General features: G+C 48.1%; 1 protein-coding gene across 2 annotated transcripts in view; it reads right to left on the reverse strand.

Annotated features, from left to right (window-relative positions):
• Nucleotides 1–23,394, reverse strand: part of Vps35l (VPS35 endosomal protein sorting factor like) — a 109,308-nt gene that overhangs the window by 2,343 nt on the left and 83,571 nt on the right. The window contains exons 27-29 of one of the 2 annotated variants that reach the window (XM_040755626.1): nt 19,876–20,015; nt 7,923–8,088; nt 2,594–2,712 (exon numbers count right to left, since the gene is read on the reverse strand). In XM_040755626.1, coding sequence (XP_040611560.1) covers nt 2,594–2,712; nt 7,923–8,088; nt 19,876–20,015 — 425 coding nt within the window. Of the gene's footprint in view, nt 1–2,593; nt 2,713–7,922; nt 8,089–19,875; nt 20,016–23,394 lie in introns of those variants that run through there. The other variant, XR_002383930.2, reaches the window with a different exon arrangement.

The following is a 23,394-nucleotide window of genomic DNA, read 5'->3' on the forward strand; positions in this document are numbered from 1 at the left end:
GGTCAAAGAAGATACCCAACCTCAAAACATATGTGGACAGCTCCTGAAGAATAATACCCAATAGCTGGGTGTGGTGGCGCAGGCCTTTAATCCCAGCACTCGAAAGGCAGGTGGGAACTCTGTGGGTTCGAAGCCAGCCTGGTCTATAATGCAAGTTCCAGGACAGCCACCGCTACACAGAGAAACCCTGCCTCAAAAAAAAAAAAAAAAAAAAAAAAAGTAAAACAACACCCAAATTTGACCTCTGGTCTTCATATGCACATGCACACACAAGTATCCACATGAACATGCATATACATGTACATATAGAGGGAGAAAGTAAGGCAAAGCAGAAAGGGAGGTCAGACAAATTTAAAGCACAAGAACTTGACCCTCTTGGCTTTCAAGATAGAAGAAGGGAACCAATGCCCAGGGAAAGAGGCAGCTTCCAGAGTCACCTTGTTTAGTCAACAGTCAACAAGGAAATGGCCACACACTACAAATATACGGATGCATGTTCTTTCCAGTACCCCCCAGTAGGAGTCAAAGCAGCTAAGACCTTGACTTTGGCCCCATGAAACAGAGACACCAGCCCAGCCCGCACAGACTTTTGACTGCCACATTGCCCAACCATATGGGTGGTATTTGAAGGGGCAGGTAAGTGGTGGCCATTGGCTGACAGGGCAGTGTAGTGCAGACATACCCACTCTGCAAGCAAGCTACCTAAGCTCAGGAGCAGATCAAAAGGAAGGCATGAGTTCAGGCCGCCCAACTCCAGAACTCACACTCGTGCCTGCAGCCTGTTCCATGCTCTGAGCGGCACCATGATGAGGAGGAAGCAGCGAGCCACTTGAGGAATTGTGGTAGCAGAGCGGGTCTTGCTGTGGGTGCCTTGGCACATGGAAAACAGAAGCATCATGGTAGGAGGGACCACTGGCACCTCCTGGATGCAACTTGCTGACTGGTCAGCTGTGACCACCTGCTCTAGTCATGGGTGTCATCAAGCCAACTCCAGGCTTCCCTTTGACCTCTGGTTTCTGGGGCAGCAGGACACTTGCTTTCAGCTTCATCAGAGAATTAGGCTCAGAAAATTCAACTTCAAATATGAGAGTCTCCTCTGAGAGAGGTCTTTCTTTCAACTGCATTTCACTGATGAGAATGAGGGCTTCAAGCAGTCATACTACACAGACTCTAATTGGTTCTTCCTCCCTCACAGAATTCCCCAATAACATTTAACTCTAACACACTCAATTTGGGTTCAAGCCAAAACCCATTACAAATGGCATCATTTGATATGTGTCAGGGATAAGAAGGCATGCTGGCAGACAGTAAAGACAGGATGGCAACTGTGTTTAAGGGCAGTGGCTTGAAACCACCCACCCCTAGGCTCCCTACAGGTTTTTAAGGGGGAGAGAAAGGGGGGGAGCTCTTTTCCTGTGGGAACTGTCATTTCCAGGAAGTTCTTCTAGGCCTAGTACAGGTTCCAGATCCCCACACCAAAACAATTTCTCCCAGCTCATGATTAAAGCAGAACTCAAACCTTAAGTGACCTTACAGGACAGTTCTGGAACCAGGGTGGTTCCCAGCATTCACCTGTGAGCCTGGGCAGCAGCAGGATGGAAAACTGAAAGGGGACATTGTGGAAGTGGAGGACAGCAGTTTCAGTCACAGTCAATGTCAAGTTGCTATGCAATCCATCTATATCTTCCCCTTCCTCCATGATATTTATCTACATGAGTATTTTGCCTATATGTTTGTATGTACACCAGAAGGTGTTAGATCCCCTGAAATGGATGGTTGTGAGCTACCATGTGGGTGCTGGGGACCAAACCCAGGTCCTTTAGAAGAGTAACAAGTGCTCTTAACTGCCAAGCCATCTCTCCAGCCTTTTTTTTTTTTTTCCTTGCGATAAGGTCTTTTTCTGTCTAGCCCTGCCTGTTCCAGAACTCACTATGTACAGCAGGCTGGCCTTGATCTCATAGAGATCTACCTGCCTCCCAAGTGCTGGGATTAAAGGTGTGCATCACCATACCCAGCAAGCCTCTATTTTTTTATTTTTTAGACACAGCCTCATATAGCCAAGGCTGACCTCAAACTCTCAAAGGATGACCTTGAACTCTTCATCTTCTTGCTTCCAACCCCCCCCCCCAATCCTGGGATCACAAGTGTCTACACCACACTGCTTTATGCTATGCTGAGGATTAAACCCTTGTGCATTCTAGGCTAGCACTCTGACAGATGATGGAGTCTTGATACATAACCAATGACCATACTGTTTTAGCCTCTGAATTTACTGGTCTTTTTCATATTTAGCTGGGGGGGGGGCGGTGGAAGGGTGGGGGGGGATGGACAGGATGATGACGACGACTAGACTAGACACTTGCAAGTTGACGGCAGACTTGTGGGTGCCAGGCTGGCATGAGCTGAAATTTGGGGAAGCACTGTGCAAGCAGAGAACAGCCAAGACCAAGACTGGGAACCACGATTCAGCCAGATTTGTTTCCCTCCACAATGGAGCACTGTGTAAGTGCCCCGCCGTGCTCCCGCCCTGCCGTGCCCCCGCCTGCAGTGCCGCCCCCAGAGCATATGGCAGCTGGTGAAGGCAGGTACCCACCTCATCCTTGGCCAGGGTTTTCAGGTGCTCCAGGATCTGAGCCATCACCGCCTCACATAGCTTGCTGTTCTCAGCCAGGAACTTGGAATCTCCCCCGTACAGGCTGTCATTGGAGTCAACTGGTTGAACAAACAAGAGCAGCATGTCACATGGAATTGGCAGATGGCAGGGAGTATGGGAATGGCCAAGGTGACCCACTGGTTGTAGGATTCACTAGGAAAACACCTAGCCTGGGGCCAAGCCTGGGCCTGAGGCCAGCACTGTGGAAGTTGTCCCCCACCCCCCCACTGGAGAGGACAACAATAATCACAGTGACCCACTCCAGCTGCCAGGCACTGTAGCAAGCACTCTCTCTGTGTTATATGGAGCCCACATAAGGAGCACAAGAAAGAGCTGGCACGCATGTCTTCAATGAGTGGGGAAACTGAGACTAAGATGCAGGTCTAGCTAGGATGTTAAACTGTAGTCGGATTCCAAAGCCCATGTTCTTATCCACTGCACCTAGCTGCCAGCCTCGGGACTCTTAAAACCAACTGGCTATCTTTTATAGTTCTGGAAGGGTTTATCTATATTACCAGGGAAGACAAGTATTCAACAATCTTACCTAGATGTGAACCCTGAGAGCTACAGTAATGACTGATATTCCCAACAATGCCAACAGTGTCACGAATGCTATGGGACCAATTAACAACTTTCTGATTAAAGCCTGCTCCACAAGATGGAACCCATGCCTGCTATACATTCCACAATCTATTTATCCCAAGGCTTCTATGGCTGACAGTGTCTCCTTCCTCTCTAAGACATCATCTCACTCTATAGTTCAAGCTGGCCTGGAAATCACTCTGTAACCCAGGCTGGCCTCTAACTCATGGCAATCCTGCTTCAGCCTCCCAGGTGCTGGGACTGCAGGTGTGAGCCACCATGTCCAGCTTTTTAACAATGTCTCTGCTTAGACACCTCCTATGACATCCACTAGAGAAGGACCAGTTTAGCCAAGGATGGCTTACTATGGCTTCCTCTTCCCTCCTTCCTTCAAAGAGCCTGGCCCCTGCTGGGTATGGAAGATACAATGCAGTCTGTTGTGGTCAAGTTTAGGTTTTCACTTAAGTAATAAACTCAGGCAATCTGCTCATCAGAGAACAGCTCTGTGGCTTTGCCCGTGCTGACTGACCTCATCCCCTGCACAGGAGCCCAGAACAGTTCGGTTTGACTCCGCTGTGAACACATGGGCTGAGGGTGGAACCCAGGGCTTCCGACATGGCAGGTGGAGCTCTACTCTGCTACATCTTTCTCCTTTCTCTCCTTCCTCCGCCCCCATCTGTCTTCCTCCCTCTCTGTGTCTCCCTCCCTCCCTCTCTCAATGCACATGTGTGCATGTATTCATAGGCCAGCTATCAATCTCGAATGCCACTTCTCAGGAGCTGTTCACCTTTTCTTTTTTCTTAAATCAGGTCTCTTAGTGCACTGGAAATCACTCGTTAGTCCAGGCTGGCTGGCCAGTAAGCCTCAGGGATCACCTGTCTGCATTCCTGGAGGGCCTCATGCTTGAGTGACAAGTCTTTACCAACTGAACCATCTCCCAGTTCTCCTCTTTTGTTGATTGGCATCAGTCTTCCCAAACAAAGAGAACAGTTTCTGCCTTTCAGAGCTCATTCCTTCTCTCTATGCTTACACGGCTTCTATCCCCATTTTCTCAACTAATCCTTGAGCTTCTTCCATCCCAATGCCCAATACCCATATCCTCATGGCTGAGTGCAGTGTCATTAGGCCAAGTGCCTAGGTGACAGGAAGCAGAGACCAATTCCAGGAAAGAGAAATACGTTACATCTGGTAAGTCAGGTGACCATGCCAGGCCCTCAGTGGGCACAGAGAAGTAATATCTGCTTAGAGAGGATTCTATACATACATATCCACATATACACTCCTGGTTTATCTGCTGGGGTGCAGTAGTGCTTCCTAGTACTCTTATGTTGCTATCTCTAAGAAACAACTTGGAAGGATGGCATCTCACCCACAGTTCAGAGGAGACACTATCCATAAGAAACACAGTAGGAGCCGGGCGGTGGTGGCGCACGACTTTAATCCCAGCACTCGGGAGGCAGAGGCAGGCGGATCTCTGTGAGTTCGAGACCGGGCTGGACCGATAGCCTCCAAAACAATGCAGAGAAACCCTGTCGCGTAAAAACCAAAATAATAATAATAATAATAATAATAATAATAATAATAATAATAATAATAATAATAAAAGAAAAAAAGAAACTCAACAACCCCAAACCCTTGGCCACCGTGTTCCATGACAGTGGATACCTGCTGCTTCTCACACAGATTCAACAACCACAAACCTTTGGTGCCCTTGGCCACTGTGTTCCATGACAGTGGATACCTGCTGCTTCTCATACAAACTTGTTCACCCATAACCCATGGCCCCTGTGTGCATCCTCCACAGGCTCCCTCTCTACACATGAATGCTACAATGTCTTCTCTGAACCACTTGAAGCAGGTACAGACATTAAGAACACAGAAAACAACCATCTCTCCTGCTCCCCAGCTCCTTTGACCACAGGCCATCTCTAAGCTGACCTTGAACCACCCATTTGAGGAGACTTTTGGGGTGATGGTTAACACTAGCTTTGTGGTGAGTGATGTGGGTCACAGGGGTTGGTCCTGGGGCTCCTTCTTGGCTGTTTTGATTTTTGCTGATTATCACTGTGTGGGTACACATGCAACAGAGCACATGTAGTGGTCAGAAGACAATCTTTATGTGGGTTTGAAGGACTGAATTCAGGGCGCTGGACTTGTGTGCCAAGAGCTTTTACCAGCTGAGCAATTTTGCCAGCCCCTCTTTTGTCTTTAAGGTGCTTGTGTGTGTGGGATCACAGAGGAGAGGACAACCTCAGGTACTGTCCTCAAGAATGCCATCCATCTCCTTTGAGACAGGATCTCTCAGTGGCCCAGAACTTAACAATTAGGCTGGACGGAACTGGTTAGAGAGGCCCAGGGATCCCGTTCTTTCTGCCTCCCTAGTGCTGGGATTACAAATGTACGATGTACCATCTTGCCTAACTTTTTATGTGGACTCTGGAGATGGAACTCAGGTCCTTTACTGCCTGAGCCTTCTCACCAGCCTGGTCCTGGGACCTTATGGTGGCTGTGTCTGCTGAGTAGCAAGGATAGCAGGTATTCTTATAAGAAACAAAATGATTTGATATAGGCATTTGCCATCACCTAATTTTGCAAAGCACAAAATTGTGCTGGAGAAGGAATTTCTTCCCTGAGGGCTGCAAGAGTTGTTGGTATAAATTCCCGATGGGAGCTCTGGGTTTGGGCTTATTCTCACTCTGATTAGCCCAACAATGGAGCAAACAGAAGAGACCGAACAGGTTGCTGTCGTTGTATCACACACACACACACACACACACACACACACACACACACACACCATACACAGATGCACCTTGTAGAACATGGTCCTCTGTAGCGCCCTGAATGAGAAGAACCCATATAGGCTGGCATATTTGAATGTTTGCTCCCCAGCTGGTGGACTGTTTAGGAAGGGTTACGGGGTGTGGCCTTGCTGGAGGGAGTGTGTCACTGGGAACAGGCTCTGAGATTTCAAAAGCCCATGCAAATGTGCAGCTCCTCACCATGATGCTCATGGACTTAACCAAACCCTCAATTAAGTCCTTCTTTTTATAAGATGCCTCGCTCATGGTGTCATGGTGTCCCTTCACATCAATAGAACAGTTAGGCATCCTTTGAGCACAGCAGCCACCTTCTCCACCAGATCTGCGCCAAAGACCCTCAGGACTGGGCCTGTGGACTGTAGATGTTCCATCAGAGAAGGAGGGAGTTGTGAGGGCTGACCACTATATCTCCACTGAGATTCTAGCTTTATTCACTTCTGTCCTAATTCCACGTGGCTTTGGGACCTCAGTGGGTGAGAGTACCCAGGCTACAGAGAGCTAACCAAAGGGGAACTTCATCTGTGTAGCTGTGGGGAACCATCACTTGTGCTGGCTGAGGACTTAAGTGTGGCTGTATCCCCCATGCTCGGTAAGTGAGCACAATAAGTTCATTCGTTCCCAAGGGTGAACTTGGGTGGAACCATACTCTGGTTAGTTGTTGAGGCTTATACAGAGCAGGGAGATGTATATGTCTCCTCAGGGAAATAATTTTTACAACAGCAGCTACTAAATGAGCTCAGCTCTGTACTAGGTTCTGGGCTAGGATCTAAGGACCCAGTGGGGGAGGGACAAGGTTGACCTGGCTCAGCCACACAGACAAGCAAGGCCACAGCAGTAGTGAGCACTTGGATGGGACAGTGCTAGTTCATGGGATCCTAAATATGGGGTTTGTTGGTTTAAGATGGGTTTGCTTATGTAGCCCAGGCTGGGCCTCAAACATTGAAGCTGAGGATGAGCTACTTCCAATCTTCCTGCCTATCTGGGATCAGGTGAGATTATATAATCAATCTGGGGCTCTGTGGGTTTAATTAACTCAAACACATAAAGAAAAGGAGCTGGGAGGGACACTGGAAGCTGTTCTCAAACCAGTACTACCAAGAAAAAAACAGACCATAGCAAGTGGGAGAACAAGACTGCCCCCTTCCTCCCAGCATCGGAAATGTGGGGCTTGCGGGTCTCTTGAACAGAACCCTACGCCAGGGCCCACCTGGACGGAGGTGAGGACAGCCTGTAGTCACACTCATCTACTGTGTACTCAACCACTGATCCAGGGTGCTTCTGCAATCCCAGCACATGGTCAAAATGACTTCAGGTACTTCACACACACACACACACACACACACACACACACACACACACACACACACACACACACACACACACACACAGATGGCTGATGGGCCTGGAGCTTGCCTAGCTCATTTAAGGCCCTGGGCTCCATTTCCATCACCACAAAAACTGATCCTACAAGTCACCAGGCCTCTTCCTGGGGGGTATAAGCTGAGGGTGGGAAGTGGCTAAGTGTAGCTCAGCTGACAGAGGGCTTGCCTAGCATGTATGAAACCTGGGCATGGCAGCGTGTGCCTATAATCCCAGCAACTGCAGGGGTGTGGAGGGCTTGCTGAGACTAACAAATACTTGGAGCTCATTAGCCAGCCAGATTAGCTAGATTGGTGAGCTCCAGATTCCGAGAGACCCTATCTCAAACAAATAAGGTGAAGAATGATTAAGGAAGCCTCCAGAGGCACACACACAAATATGTACACACAACCCATGTGCACACAAACACTAAGAAGAGACGGCGAAACAGTCCCTTTGCTGTCAGGAAACGGAAGCAGGAGAACGGCTGGTTGGGATGCTGTTACCTTTGTCTATGTGGTAAAGATAGGTGTCCTGGCTCATGGCAGACAGCAGGTGCAGGACAGAGGTGTAGATTCGGATTTTGTCATCACTATTGTCCTCCCAGGTGTAGTCCTGGATCACATTGAGAAGTTCTCGAACCAGAAATAGGACTCCGTGTTCTGGATGATCCTGGTGGAGAAAAAAACATGACAGCTAAACCCAGATAAGAACAAAACAGTTAAAGCACCCACTAACCCAGTGCTTCCCTTAAGCAGCTGTTAAAAAAATGCCTATTGCTTCATAAGGGCAGGACCACTCAGGAGCCTAGGCAAACAGCACACACACACACACACACACACACACACACACACACACACACAGACAGAGAGACAGACAGAGAGACAGACAGAGAAGACACAGCTCACCCACTACTGATCACATTTCAGGTTGGGTGCATGAGCAACAGCCTCCCTTTTGGGTCCAAAGAACAACTGGCAATCACCTGTCAGCTCAATGGCTTGCATTTCTATGGTTACTCCTTTATTTCCCATGTACAATGGTGGAAGCAAGATACATTTGTCTAATTACAAAAGGAAGATTGTGGGTCCTCAGCAGATGACAAGGCAGAAGTCACTGCACTGACTTTAAATACGGCCCCGCTCCCAAGGGTCCCCACCAACAGCAAGGGCTGATCTGGACTCCTTCTGTGAGAGGGAAAACCCAAGAGACCACTCAAGCTTAGAGTAAAGTGTGTTTCTCAGACACTACACAGAATCTTTCCAAAAAGGGGCTGCAATGCAAAAAGGTAGGTGGTTTCTATTCCTTTCCCGAAGTGGTTCTCCTGCTGATATTGCCCAGAGTCCTTACTCGAAGGAAATAAATGCCCAGCTGGCTCCACCAACTCTAACACACAATCTCTGCTCTCTGGATCCAGTCACACCTCTCCTATTCATAGGCCAGGCATAGTATTAGGTCCTAGCAGGACACACTCAACAGGTTAAGAGAAGGAGCCAAGGAGTATTATTTGCACAGCTGGGGCCAGCATGAGGCCAGGTGCCAGGGCCTGGTGCCAGCAGGATGCTGTTATTATCCCAGGCTGGAAGCAGGTACAGGCAGGGGCACTGCTGGAACCCAAAGACCTGAAGCTAGAAGCTGCCCATCACAAGATGTAAGCTTTCATGGAGGGACAAGGCCACTGGCAAAGCATGGGTAGGTATCAACCGTGAGGTGACAGGCACTGAGCATAGGTGTCCTCATCCAGTCCAGTCTGCAGGCTGTCTCTTGTTGACTGGATGGGTTGGAAACCAGAAGAACCTCCAGAGCCCACTCACTCTCCCTGGCACTGAGGAGTGTCTAAAGTAGCTGACACCTCCCAACTGAACAGTAAAGAATGCTCCCTGTACCAATCCCAATCCAGTATCAGCTAAATGGAGGCAGCTGTGCCAGCCAACAAGAACACCCTTTTCTATGGCTAGGAAGCCACTCTCCCCTTAAAATTACATTCTCTCTCTCTCTCTCTCTCTCTCTCTCTCTCTCTCTCTCTCTCTCTCTCACACACACACACACTCTCTCTCTCTCTCAGTGTGTGAGAGAGAGAGAGAGAGAACACAGGTGGTTGTGCATGTAAATGGATGCTTGTGAATTCGGTACATGTACACATGGAAGCCGGATGTTAAAATCTGCTGCCTTCTTCAATCAGTCTCTATGTTCTATTTTGAGACAGGCTCTCTTACTGAACCTAGAGCTCACAATTGGCTAGACTGTGTGGCCAGCAAGCCCCAGGGATCTTCCATCTCCATTCTTCCAGTACTAGGATCACAAGCCACCATGACTGGCTTTTCATGTGGATGCTGGAGACCAGGACCAAGGTCCACATGCTTATGTGGCCAGCACTTCACTCACCGAGTCATCGTCCCAGCTCTAAGTATAACTCAGACTGGCTTCAAACTCATCCTCCTGCCTCTGCCTCTTCAGCGTTTACTACCACAATTGGTTGAACTCTGGATAGTTCACACACGGGTATGCCCAAGTGTGAGCATGTGCCCTGGCCTGGCCCTGTCACAGTGAGCGAATCACCTTCGCTGATGCTTTCCATGTGCCAGGCACTGAGGAAGCTACAAAACGCCCTGAAAGCAGCTGCAGTGCTTTCAACCCTTTAGCACCGGCCCCACTTCCCCCAGCACAGAGGGTGAGCGGCTCCAGCTTACACTTCCAGCACAGGGCTGGGGTAGGGGTAGGGAGGACCCAAGATCAGAGTCCCGGCAATCTGTCTCCTGCTAGTTCCCCTCTTTGGACAAACTGAATATCTCTATGTGTCAGGAAGATGTGCATGGAGTGGCTATTTGCAGCACAGGCATAGGGCTTCAAGTCCTGCAGCTGAGCAGGGCGGTCCAGCAGCGGCCTGCTCTATGATGAATGTGTTTGCAGTGACACCGCCTAAGGGTGAGTATTTGGGCAGAGAAGCCATGTGGACAAGCCACTCATATCTGTGGGAACTGTTCCTACTGTATCAGCAAGAAAGAGGATGCACGATGCTCAAACACCCAATGTGAGCTGCGTACATCTGAACCACCCAGGAGAGGTTGCCTGTGAGTCAGTCCCAGCTGGCAGCTCAGTGCTGCCTGCCTCTGCTTGCAGCTGTTTCTAACTAGGCTATTTTGCTCAGCTACGTGGATACTAAAATACATTTTTTTAATTTAAGGATCTGCCTTGGGAATAGAACACAGTCTGAATGTTCCTGCAACTTCATTTCAACACTAGTGTCCCCACCCTGTGGGAAACCAATGAACACACTTTCAGAGAAACGGGGCCACATGCAATGGAATTCAGGGAATGGCTTAGAGTGAGCACTTCGGTGGGCTGCCTATAACCAAAGAGGGGACAGACTATGTCCCTGGTGCACTTTCTGTATTTCAGGGACTACGGCATTTTTTGTTTGTTTGTTTTGTTTTGTTTTTTGATTATTTGAGGATGGCTCAAGGGCTGAAGCCAGGCAGAGGTAAATTATTTTTCCTTTTGGGACAGTGTCTGGCCTTGAACGGGCTATCCAGCTAAGGATGACTCTGGCCTTCTGGTCCTCCTAACTCTACTTCCCGAGTGCTGGAATTGCATGCATGCATTACTGCATCAGGTTCTATGTGATACTGGGGACAGACCCCAGGGAGTTGTGCATTCTAGACAGGAAAGCACTGTACTAACAACTGCATTCCATCCCAGCCCAGCATCCTTTCAAAGCAACACAATGGTTCAATTTGCATTTAATATATAAGCTAGTAATTTTGTTTGTTTTGAGTGTGTGTGTGTGTGTTTGTGTGTGTGCATGTGGTGTATGTATCCTGGGTGTACACAAATGTGTGCTAATGCATTTAGGTGTGGAAATCAGCAGTCAGCATCAAGTGTCTTCCTTGGTCATTCTCCACCTTGTTTTTTTTGAAACAGGGTCTTTCACTAAACCGTGACCTCACCAAGTTGGTCAAACTGGCTGGCCAGGAAGCTTCAGAATCTGCCTATCTCTGCCCTTCAGCCCTCTGACCCCTTGAGATAGGGATCCATGGTTTTAAATTCACTATAAAGCAGAGGATGACCTTGAAAGATCCTCCTGCTTTCACTTCCCACAGATTATAGGCATGGACCACCTGGTTTTATGCGGTACAGGTGATTGAACCCAGGGCTTCATAAATGCTAAGCAAGCTCTCTACAAATCCCAGTCCACACACAAAATTTTAATTACTTCTTATCCTCCTCCTCTTTCTTCTTCCCCCATCCCATGTCTGTGTATCTGTACATGTTACATGCATATGAGGGTGTGCAGATGTGCACACCTGTGCTTCGGCAGGCAGAGGCCAGAGCAGGATGGATGTCTTTTACATGGCTGTCTTATACCACCTTGAGAATGGGTCTTTCAAAGCTGCCTGTTTGGCCTAGGCTGGTGGGCCAGAGAGACTGCCTCCACTCCCCAGTCTGGGATTCCAAGCATGCACAGCCATGCCTGCTCTTTTACATGGATGCTGGGAAATCAAGCTTAGGTCCTTATGCTCACTGAGAAAGGGCCATTATCCACTGATCCACCTTCCCAGGCTGTGCATTTTTAGAAGAAAAGAGGTGCTGGGCTTAGATGGTACTCCAGTGGGAGGATCCCCAGAGTTCTTGGCCAGGCTCCCTCCTAGATGGGGCAACCCAATGCCAATGAGGTGGTTTCTGTGAGGGAGCCAGAAGAAGGTGAGCCCTTTCCTTCACTGACCCAAAACATGGCCTGACACTGTCCCTCCACTGTCCCATTTAAATCCCTGCTCTCAGGAATCCCCACTTTATCTCACTCTTGGGGAGAAGAAATACTTGAGAGCTGATTGCTGGACTTCTCGAACTGAGATGGAGGCACATCTTTGGGTCCTCTTACCGGCTGGTGACCTTTAACCTCTCTATGCCTCACTGTCCACTTTGATTCAATGTTGAGAGCCTACTTATGAACTGTTGGCTGGCTCATCAGAAGAGCCAAACACCAATGGGCTGGGAAGAAAAGACAGAAGAGAGACCGATCCCCATCAGAGCCAAGGCTGTCAGCGCAGGTGCGTGTCTCCTCACTTCCCAGACAGCTTCTGCACAGCCTCATGAGCCCCAGGGGCTCTCTTCCAGTCTCTCTGGTGTGTACAGCACCCCATCCCACCTTTAGGACTTCACTCACACTGTGCCCCGGCCATGAAGCTCTCTCCTCCCTCTCCTCTCCCTAGCACCAAGTGCTCATTTTCTATCTAATCTCAGCTGAAAACCTACCTTCTTGGGTATGGCTTCTTTAATCACCTGGGAGCTCATTCTGGCCTTTGCTTTTCATGTGGAACCTCCCACTATATCCACAAAGCCAGCCAGCAGTGACCTGAAGTCCTCCTTGGTGACTCCTTTGTTCCCACAATGTCTAAAACCACAAAAGTACCCAACCCCCACAAAAAGAGGCACTCAGATGTCCCCGCAGTGCCCAGTGCTTCTTACAGATGGAATTGGTTGTGTTTAACATTAAGCCTGACTTCCTTTGTAGGGGGCACTTCCTCAATTCCCAGATTAGCAGATACTTATGGGCCAGGATGACAGATAGGAAAGGGTGAAACAGAATGTGGGGATCTTGCTATCTCTGTAGCTGCTTTTCTCCCCAGTGCAAGCCTCCGTGATCAGGGTCAGAGAACAGGATCCTACCATTCTAGTTCCTACAAATCCCAACACAAAATTGGGGCTCTGAACTTGATGTGTCAATTCCACTTTATCCTACCAAAGGTTGCTAAAAGAGGCTGAACAGTACTTCTACAGACAGTTGAGAGGCACAGGGATTAGCTTAGCATCCTGGAACTCCACTTGGTTGGGACCATATATGTCCCTCTCCTATCAATGCACTTAACCTGTTGGCAACTTAGGATACCCCCACAACTGCCAACCTGCATGTATATTTCTCTCCAAACAATGAAATAAACCATCTCTTCTCCCCTGAAAATCATCAGAAACTCCCCTTTTGGGAATAGTTTCTATTCAGGAATAGAGGGTAGAAGACCAATCAAGCCCAAACTTGCTTGGTTGCATGCAAAGTAAGACAAACTCTGTCCCCTACATGAACTTATAGGAAAAATCTTCTATTTACTCTCTTTTGTCTACGCCTATCAAGTATCCATGACTAAATTCTGGGAAGGGACATGTACATGAGCAAAAGCTTACATAATCCAAGCCTATCAATCAAGAAAGAGAGCTACCCACTCTATACCCCAGAGCAACCAAACTCCTTCTCTTGAGTTCCATATGATACTGGGCCCCCCAAGTGCCCTCAGTCATGTGGCTTGCTGTACCTGCCACATGATCTACCAGTACTGTCTGGGTATCTGTCCAGGATCTGGAGGGGATACCACCATATTTATGTCTATGACAGCACTGTTATAATGGCCAAGGTGTGGGAATCACCTACTATTTCACAGATGAATGCTCAGAAAAAGAGTCTATGGCACATGGTGGAAGACTGGTGAGCCTTAAACAGTAAAGTCTGTAGTACATGACAAAATGGAAGAAGCTTGGGAACTCATGCTAAGTGAAGCAGACCAATCCCAAGTACAAACACTGCTGGAGTCCACTTAGAGAAATCTAAAACCATCTAATTAATGGCTCCAGGGGTAAATAGCTGTTGCAGAGGGTGGAGAATGGGGAGGTAGGGACCAATAAGAATAAATTTCCAGTTAAGCAAACAAAACACTCCCAAGATCTGCTGGACACCATTTTAAATAAGGCCAGGGACTGTACAGTCCTTCTGAAAGCCTGTTTAGGAGTGGAGCCTATGTTACTTGTTGCTACCACTGGGAAATAAAACTCTAAACCAATACATGCCACCTGATCTCCCCACCCCCAAACTTGTGACATGAAAGGGAACCGATCTGCACAAGGAAACAAGGGAGGGTTTTTTTTCCATGCAAAACCCAATCATGGTGCTGTGGCTCAGGTGTAGCTCATCTGATCACCTCCGGGCACAAATGGAACTTCCCTGCTCACCTGAAGAGCCAATCATCCATTCAAAAGGCCCCCTTAATCCTCAGAGTCTAGACTCCCGCCATAACAGAAACCACACAAGAACCTAATCCTGTAGATACTTCTTTTTTTTTTTGATTGTTCAAATTGAGTTTTCTTTATTTCCAATCATGACACTCATATGCTCTATTGAGTCAAACCAGTTGGCAAAGTAAACCTGTATCAGGAGTCATACTTAACAAAATTTTGTTATATGCTCAAAAAGGACTCTAAGGTGAGATCCCACAAAGTCCCCCACCCTAAAGGCACTAACAATTTAGAACCAACCCAAACCTTTGCTCTCACCTTAAGCTTGCCATTTAAGTCAATGGGTTGGTAAAAGCAAGAGGTCACCATGTTTGGTTTGGTGACATAGGTCAGCTGGAGTAAGCTCTCAACCTTTTGTTCTAGAAACATAATAGATACTTCTTCCTACACATACATACCCACAGTAAAGTTTAATTTAGACATAGTCGTTCCTTAGTTCCTTTCCTGTGGCTGTGACAGAAATGCCCCAACAAGAGTAACTTAAGGGAGAACGGGTTTTTGGCTACAAGTCCAGCACATCACTATGATAGACTCCCTTAGCAAACGTGTGTGAAGGACCCTGGGGGACACAAATCCAGGTTCAAATTCCTGTTCTACTATCAACTACCCCCCACAGCTCCAGACACAGACTTTTCCATTCTAGGTATCTGTGAAACAGATTCATCAATTCCTACTTTACAGGGTTCAGGGGGAATTCTCCTAAAGGGCTTTGGCATGGCACCCAATAAGTGCATGTTCCTGGGGTCAAAACCGGGAGATAGCTCAGTTGGAAAGGTGCTTGTTAAGCAAGCACGAGACCCTGAGTTACATCACCAACACCCACCAAAAAGCCAGGAGCAGACTGGTACCTGCACCTGTTGGTACCCACAGTGCTAGAGAGGAGAGGCACACTTAGGCTTGCTGGCCAACCATTTTATCCTAATTGGTGAGCTCCAAGTTCATTGAGAGACCCTGTCTCAAGAGCCGAGAAACAAGGAAGAGACTGATGTTGACTTCTGACCTCTATATGCGTACCCCCCAAAATTGCAGTTATTCTTTATTGCATGATTATTACTGGATGCCATTAAAGTGCAGTCTTTGACACCAGGAAAAGCAACGAAGTCCTACTTAGAGCAGAAGATGCTCTCTTGATGCCTGTGTGCCAGGCTGGCATCTGGAATGAATTTTAAAATGTGTCCATAGGTGCCCAGGGGAGCTGGGGAAGGCACACACCCTGTGTGCTTGGGGCAGCTGTTCTCCAGCTGTAGCTACCTGAACGGGTCATAGAATACCAGCCTGAATGCTGAAGCTGATTCTTCAAGGAAAACCACAAACCTGTGTTTGCTTTAACAACAGACCAATTTTTTAATGTGGAAAACTCACTCCATGTGCTTTCCATTGTCCCATGGAAAGTAAGTGTGGCTGCAGGCTGGATTCTGGCCACTGGTCCCCAGCTTGTAACCCTAGGGCAGGAGCTCTGGTCCACAACATGCTTTCATAACTATGATTTCATTCAACCCACGTAGTAGTCCAGCAAGGTGGGCATTTTGGTGACATGACTGAAAGATGACAGGTGAGACAGGGTGACCTTGGACTCACAGAGATCTGTCTATCTCTTAATCCTGAGTCCAAGGATTAAAGGTGTGGACAGCACCTCCTAACTTCTAACTGCTGGGATTAAAGGTATGTGCCTGACTTCTAAGGCTTGTGGCTGACTTTGCTTTCTGAATCCTCAGTCAAGCTTTAATAAGTCATAAACACTATATCACTACAAGGGATTAAAAAACATTTCGTAGGCCCCAGCACATTGCAGAGTCAGGACGGAACCCAAGTTTGTGACTCTGAGGAGGCTTTCAGAGAGACTCCAGCCACTTTCAGCACATGTGTAAACGGTAACACACCCCCAATTAACCACCAAGCAACAGCCAACACCCACTGCCTCACAGGGAACCTGGTTTCTCCTCTGGTCTTCTTCCATGACAATGACCAGGTTATACAGAGAGGGAAGCACTGGCCAAAGGGCCCTGGGATCAATCGTCCAGGGAAGGGAATCCAGAAGCCCCTGCAGCTCTGCCATTTGACCCTCCACCCCTCACCAGGAAGCTGCCTACCACTAGAGCACAACAAAAGCCCCACCCAGAGCAGGTCTGTGGTTGGGCCTCCCGATTCCCCTCTGAGAACTTGGACTCTGAACAGAGAGAGTTCACTGCTGAGTCTTTTTGTTGTTGTTGTTTTGTTTTCTCAGCTTGATGGAGATACATAATCCACACAGGGAACAATACACCCATTCAGGACATACAATTCAATGACTGTTCATGTATCCAGAGTTGTGTGACAGTCACCACAATCAACTAAAGAATGTTTCATCACTTCCCCACACACACAACACACAAAGAAAACTGGAACCCAACAAATGCTGAGTCACTGACACAGCCCCAACCCGCCAAGGCATTTCTCCAGGTCTGGTCCTGGGAGTGCTCCCTCCTGAACGGCTCAGGGAGGCGACCTCCAAAGGGCAATTTCAACCTCCTGAAAGGTGCTCCAAGGGTGAACTCTAGGAATGAGCATTTAACAGAGCAACCCTGATGCACAGTCATCTCGAGGGGGGTGGGGTATTGTTTTGCTATTTGGTTTGCAGTTTTTGTTTTTCCAGAGGTTTTGAGATAGGGTCTCACCTAACACTCAAAATCTCCCTGCCCACGCTTCCCAGTGCTGAGAGTACAGGGGGGGACGCCACCACACTAGCAGGTCAGTCCTGGTTTTTGCCCCCTCCCTGTGGCAGTCAAGCAAAGCCTATGAATTCCTGGGCTGTTATTTATAAACTGGTAAATAAGATAGCCAAGGCTTCAAGGGAACTTGATTACACCAGTGCGGTTGTATGGATACTTTTTCAGATTTGGTGAAGACCTATGGTCTCTTTGTGGAGAGAGTTACCATGGTGCTCTGTAAGGAAGGGAGAATATCAGAGGACTATCTTTCGGAAGCAAGGTGGGGTGCTCTGTGTCTCCTCAGGAGAACTTTAGTGAGACAGGCATGCTGCATATCTGTAAGCCCTGAGGGGTGGGGGACTGCAGTAAGGTAGACTGCTCCATGTCTGTAACCCCAGCATGGGGGGGAGACAGACTGCAGCAGGGTAAAGTGGTCTATATCTTTAAGCCCCCAGAGGGGCACTGCAGTAGAGTGCGCATGGGGGGACTGTAGTAAGATAGAGTGCTGCATGTCTGTTAGTCCTGGGGGGGGCCTTCAGTAAGGTAGATGCTGCATGTCTGTAAGTTCTGGGGGGGAATGCAGTAAGGTAGATGCTGCATGTCTGTAAGTCCTGGGGATGAGGGGGAATGCAGTAAGGTAGATGCTGCATGTCTGTAAGTTCTGGGGATGAGGGGGAATGCAGTAAGGTAGATGCTGCATGTCTGTAAGTCCTGGGGATGAGGGGGAATGCAGTAAGGTAGATGCTGCATGTCTGTAAGTCTGGGGGGGGGCTGCAGTAAGGTAGATGCTGCATGTCTGTAAGTCCTGGGGGGGAATGCAGTAAGGTAGAGTGCTGCATGTCTGTAAGCCCAGCACTGTGGCGGGGTAGGGGAAGGGAAGGCAGGGACAGGACTGCAGTAGGCAGATTTTGAGTTCCAGGATGGCCTGGCTTACAGAGTGAGATTCTCAGAGAAAACAAAACAAAAAACAAAGGCTTGATGACAAGCTATGAGATGAGAAGGAACGGGAGGAGAAGGGGAAAGGTGGGGGGGGGGGCAGTGTCAAGAGAACAAAGAAAAAGCAAGGGCTTTGCATCTGAGCTGCAATCACACAATACGTGTTCATGACTTACAGACAAGCCCCGGCTATTGCCATGGCCACTGAGGCTCTCTGCAAGCAGCTCTCAATCAGGTGAAAGGTAAATGCACCAGATACTTGGGAAAACAGAGATGTCACTTTGTTTTCTTCATCCAAACTCATGTCAGGAAGCAGGCAGGCGCCAAGTGAAAGAGCGAGGCTGAGAAGCCCAGCTATGAGACACTTCCAGGAATTCCTACTGCAGCACTCCCCAAAGGGCCCCAGTTCCTTCAAGCCCAACAATGAAAGTTCATCTCTCCAAGTCACAAGGAGCACAGTTTCTTCTGTTTACTGTTCCAAGGAACCCTGCCACTCAAGAGCTTCACTGTGTAGCTGTATTCAATCCTTACTCAATCCTCAACCACAACATGCGAGGCTGACACAAAGACCACCCTCAGTTTATAGACAGGACACACACATAGGGCCCGCTGGACCTGCAGAGCCAGGATGAGGAAGAGCTGACTCCCATTGTCACCATCATGGTCCAAGGCCACTGAGCCCTTGCCTTGGCAGTGCACAGTACAGTGTACTGAATGCTGGTGCCTCCTCCCCACAGACACACAAGCTGAAGCCCCAACCCCAATTAGATGCTGGGGTGGTTAGGCTTGGTTGTCAACTTGATTGGCCCTTGAGTCAGCTAAAGGACACATCTGGTTGAGAATGGACAGATGGCTCAGTGGTTAAGAGTACTAGTTGCTCTTTCAGAGGACCCAATATGGTGGTTTGCAACTACCTACAACTCTAGTTCCAGGGGATTTGATGCCTTCTTCTGGCTTCTGTGGGCACCAGCTACACATGTGGTGCACAGACACATGCTGGCAAATGTTCACATAAATAAAAAACAAAATATTTTCAAAAAGGCATGCCTGGTTTGTGAGGGCATTTCCTGGAAAGATTAAGAGAAATGAAGAGCCTCCTCAGATGGACAGCACTAGAGAAGAACAGTGCTTCTTTTGACTTCCTGTCTTCATTTCTGCTGTGAGTGCATCTATCCTGCCATCCTTCCACAACATCAGAGCTGGGCTTACTCAGCCTTTCAGTATAGACCAAAGAGTAGGCTCTTGGAGAATCTTCAAGGTCTTTAGTGCCGGACTGGGGATGTCTGAGGAATCCAGTTTTGGGGGCCGAGCAGCGACTAGGTTCTCAATCTCTCCAGAGTACCCATATGTGCAAGCTATCTATTAAACCCCACTAGTAGTACATATCCTTATCTATTCTTTTGGTCCTCTAAAGAACCCTGCCCAATACACATGGGACCTGAAAGAGGTAATGATTAGGTCCCAGAAGACCAACTACCCAAAGGGCCAGACAGCAACCCTGGCTCTCATTTTCTGCCACGGGATCATGTCTCAGGAAGAGGGCTGTCTGCACCCTGAACAGGACCCTTGGAAGAGCCAAGGTAGCCCCAGACCTCAGACTTTCAGTCTCAGACCTATGAGAAACACACCTCTGCTACTAAAGGGGCTCAGCTTCAAGCACTCTGTCCCAGCAGCCCACACTGACAATGGCAGAGCCAGTCAACAGAGCCTCACACTTTCGACCTCAGGATACTAAGGCAGGGTGAATACAGACTACCTGTGCTCCTGGGAAACATACCGGCACAATCAATAATGTAGAGAAGAAATTGCACAGGAACTCCAGGAGGAAGGGCTCCGATGGCCGCAACTTCCCATCGATGCTTATCATCTTTGGGACTTCTGGAATGAGGCCAATGGCAGCTTTGAAAAAAGCATCAGCTGCAAGAGAAAAATCAGAGGATGAGCACTGTGAAAAGTTCAAGGCTAGGCTCTTCTTTAGACTGGCCAGGGGTCAGTCAGAGAGCTGCATGGAAGTCAGACAACACTGAGGGTTCAGTTTAGTCAGTGAGTCCAACTGAAGGTTCTCCAAACCACCATGGATGAGGCACTGATGTTACTATGGCAACCAGAAAAATTTGTAGCTAAGCAGCCTTAGATTGAAGGACTAAAACAGAGAAAAGGGACCAAGGAGATAGCTAGATCAGTGAAGTGCTCTCTGCACAAGCACAAGGGCTGGAGTCTGATGCCCTGTACCAACAGAAAAGCTGATGCAGCAGGGTGTGCCTATAATCCCCACACCAGGATAGTGAAAATAGGAGGATTCCTGGGGCCTAAGGACCAGCCAGTCAAGCCAACCAATGAGCTTCAGATCCAGTTGAGAGTCCTATCTCCAAAAATAAGGTAAAAAGTGAAGCAAGCAAGATACTTGATATCACTTCCTGCCTCCACACAGGCTTCAAAGTGGGCGCATATGCACACACATGTGCATACACCCACATGAACATGCACACAAAACACATACACACACACATTAGTCACCTGAGCTAGGATCTGGCATGGTTTGGATGAATGAATCCTTATGTCCACAGGTATGGGAGCGCTGTCACCAGGGTCGCTTCAAAGATGGGAAATAAAGTATGAAGTGAGAAAGGGCTCATTTTACTTCTGGGTAAGTGGAAGATTCTGGAGTGGCTGGCAGAGCTGCTCAAAACCTGGTCTAAGTCTCTTCTAGCACAAAGAAGCAACCATTGAGTTAGGCACTGTGGCCCAAACCCTGTGCTCAAGAGGATGAGGAGAGGTGCTATGGCACAAACCTGTAGCCCATACTCAAGAGGGTGAGCCAGGAGGACCGTGAGATCTAGGACAGCTTGGGCTACACAGGAATATTGTGAAAAAAATAAGCCAACACACACTGAGTTGTCTGAAGGAATGAATGCATGCCGACACACACACACATGTATTCTAGTCCATGCATGCACACGAGTGTGCATACACACACATGCAAGCATACACAGAACTCTAGCGACTCCTAACCAAGTCATATTTCCAGAGAATTACTTGAATTACTTGAAAAATAAAGATTTTAAGGAGACATGAAATAATCTGTAAAACAAGAAGATTTCCGAAGAAGGGAGAAAAGGAGGAAAAGACTGCCGAGAGAGCCAGAGCACCGGGTCCCTGGGGAAGGTAGGGAGAGGACTTCTTTGTAGACCTGCCAAAGTATTGACCATGAGAAAAAGCCTCAAGGCAAAGCACTGGCCTGAGACATAAACCCTTCTACTGCTCAGCAACATCAAATGTGTTCACGGACCAGTTCATTTTCCACCGGAAAATGACTTTCAGTGACACGCAAGAACGCTGCAGCAGGGTGTAAAACCCCGGGTTAAAGCAGTAACTCCAACTGCATGCCTGAGGGGCCGGCTTGATGGCAGATGTTGAGATGTTGGCTTTCCAAGAAACAAAGGCTCACAGTTAATAAGAAAACTGTGTGTGCCTGAACTTGAGAGGGCCTGTAACTTATCTTCTTTCTTCAAGGAAACATAACATGCCATGGAGAGGTTCATCATCGAGCTTCCTGTGAGGTGTGCTGAACTCTGGAAGCTTCCCTGCCAGGCTGGCTCCCACATCCCCGACTGTCTGCCTCTCTGCATCCCCTCGTCAAAGTTACTAAGCAGTAGTAGCAGCAGCTGCAGCAGCACAGGGCACTCCAGTGGGCACTAGGGACATACTGGAGGAAAGAGGGAGAGCAAGAGCTAACGTCATAAAATCAGCCAAGGGATCTATGTTAATTAGCGCTCCTGCACAGGGGCCTGCTCAGTTCACTGGTCTACAATGAAGGAGCAGCTGACATCAATCATGTTGAGGACAGAGGTCATGTGGGGCTAGAAAGAAGGAAGATCCTTCTGAAGTCATCCCACTTCACCTTCTAGGTCTCAAAGGCAAACTCCATTCTCCTTTAGAGAAAGGCAGACCCTTTCTTCTGTTCTGCCAGAGTGGGGTGTGTAGGAAGCTTTACAGGTATCCTTTCTCCCAGCACCCCCATGTTAGGACAGGAGGGAAGAGCTTAGCTACTTGGAACTCCAATTGGTTTGGCCTATGCACAAATCAACCCCTTTCTAATAACGCCCTGAGAGGCCTTTATCTGCCGCACTGCACACACTCACACCTCTCTCTAAGACATGGAGGCGGCCGGGTGCAGCTCCCACCTGCATATAACCCTTACTCTGAACACCGCAGTGATTTCTCCTCCCCTCCAACTCAGGGACAGTTTTTTCATTCTACTCCATGTATTTAGTTTTTCTTCTTTATTTGTGTTTTTGAGAACGCCACACAAAGCATTTTGGTTATACTCACCCTTCCCCAAAGCTCCCAGGTCCATCTCCACTTCCCTACCTACCGGCTTTGGGTCCTCTCTATTTCTTTAACCCATCAAGTACAGTTTGGGATGCCCATAAACTCTTAGATATGTGGCCTTCATCGGAGAGTGCTCAACACTCTAGGGGCCTCACCCTTACAGAAAACTGCATCTCCCTTATATCCTTCTTAAATAAAATGCCAAGAATCCAGAAATACCTGGCTCCGCTCCTGAAGGATCCTGATTTTATTGTACAACACTATGAAGGTGCTTAGTCACTGCAATAGATATTTAAAGGGTAAGTGTCTGGGCTAGTGTGTAAAAACACTTGCTGGGCAAGCCTGATGGCTTGGGCTCCATTCCTGAAATCTGCATAAAGGAACAAGGAGAGAAAAATTCTCAAGGGTTGGTATCTGACCTCCACATGTATACTGTGGCTTACATATATACACACACACACACATACATACACACACAAACACACACACACTCTCTCTCTCTCTCTAAAATTAAGTAAAATAAAATTGAATTTGAGGCCTGTTGCACAGGAAGGAGTTTTATGCCTGGTACTATAATCCTGGCCAAGATCCCATGGCTGGGGAGGCCATAGGCCCTAGGGTAGAATGACTATTATCATTTTGTTAAAAGGTTATGCTGTCAAATTACCTTCTAAATACTTACCTTATGCCCAAAGACCCTATTTATCTGGTCAGAGAAGCTTCTTTTTTGCAGTGGGCAACAGTCAGTGGAGAGACACATACACAGCTGGTCAGAGTGCTAATAAAGGGACTGAGCGCTAAGCCTAAATGAGACATTTATACTGACCCCTCCTCTTCCCCACTCCACCAAGGCACAGGGAGCATCTTGGACGAAGAGGCAGAAAGAATGTAAGAGCAAGAGAATGGGGAAAGGTGCTGTCTTTTGGACACGGCATGGTTATCACACTAAAATCTCATCGGCTGT

Source organism: Mesocricetus auratus, unplaced genomic scaffold (assembly GCF_017639785.1).
Source record: "Mesocricetus auratus isolate SY011 unplaced genomic scaffold, BCM_Maur_2.0 Super-Scaffold_4256, whole genome shotgun sequence".
Taxonomy (NCBI): Eukaryota; Metazoa; Chordata; class Mammalia; order Rodentia; family Cricetidae; genus Mesocricetus; species Mesocricetus auratus.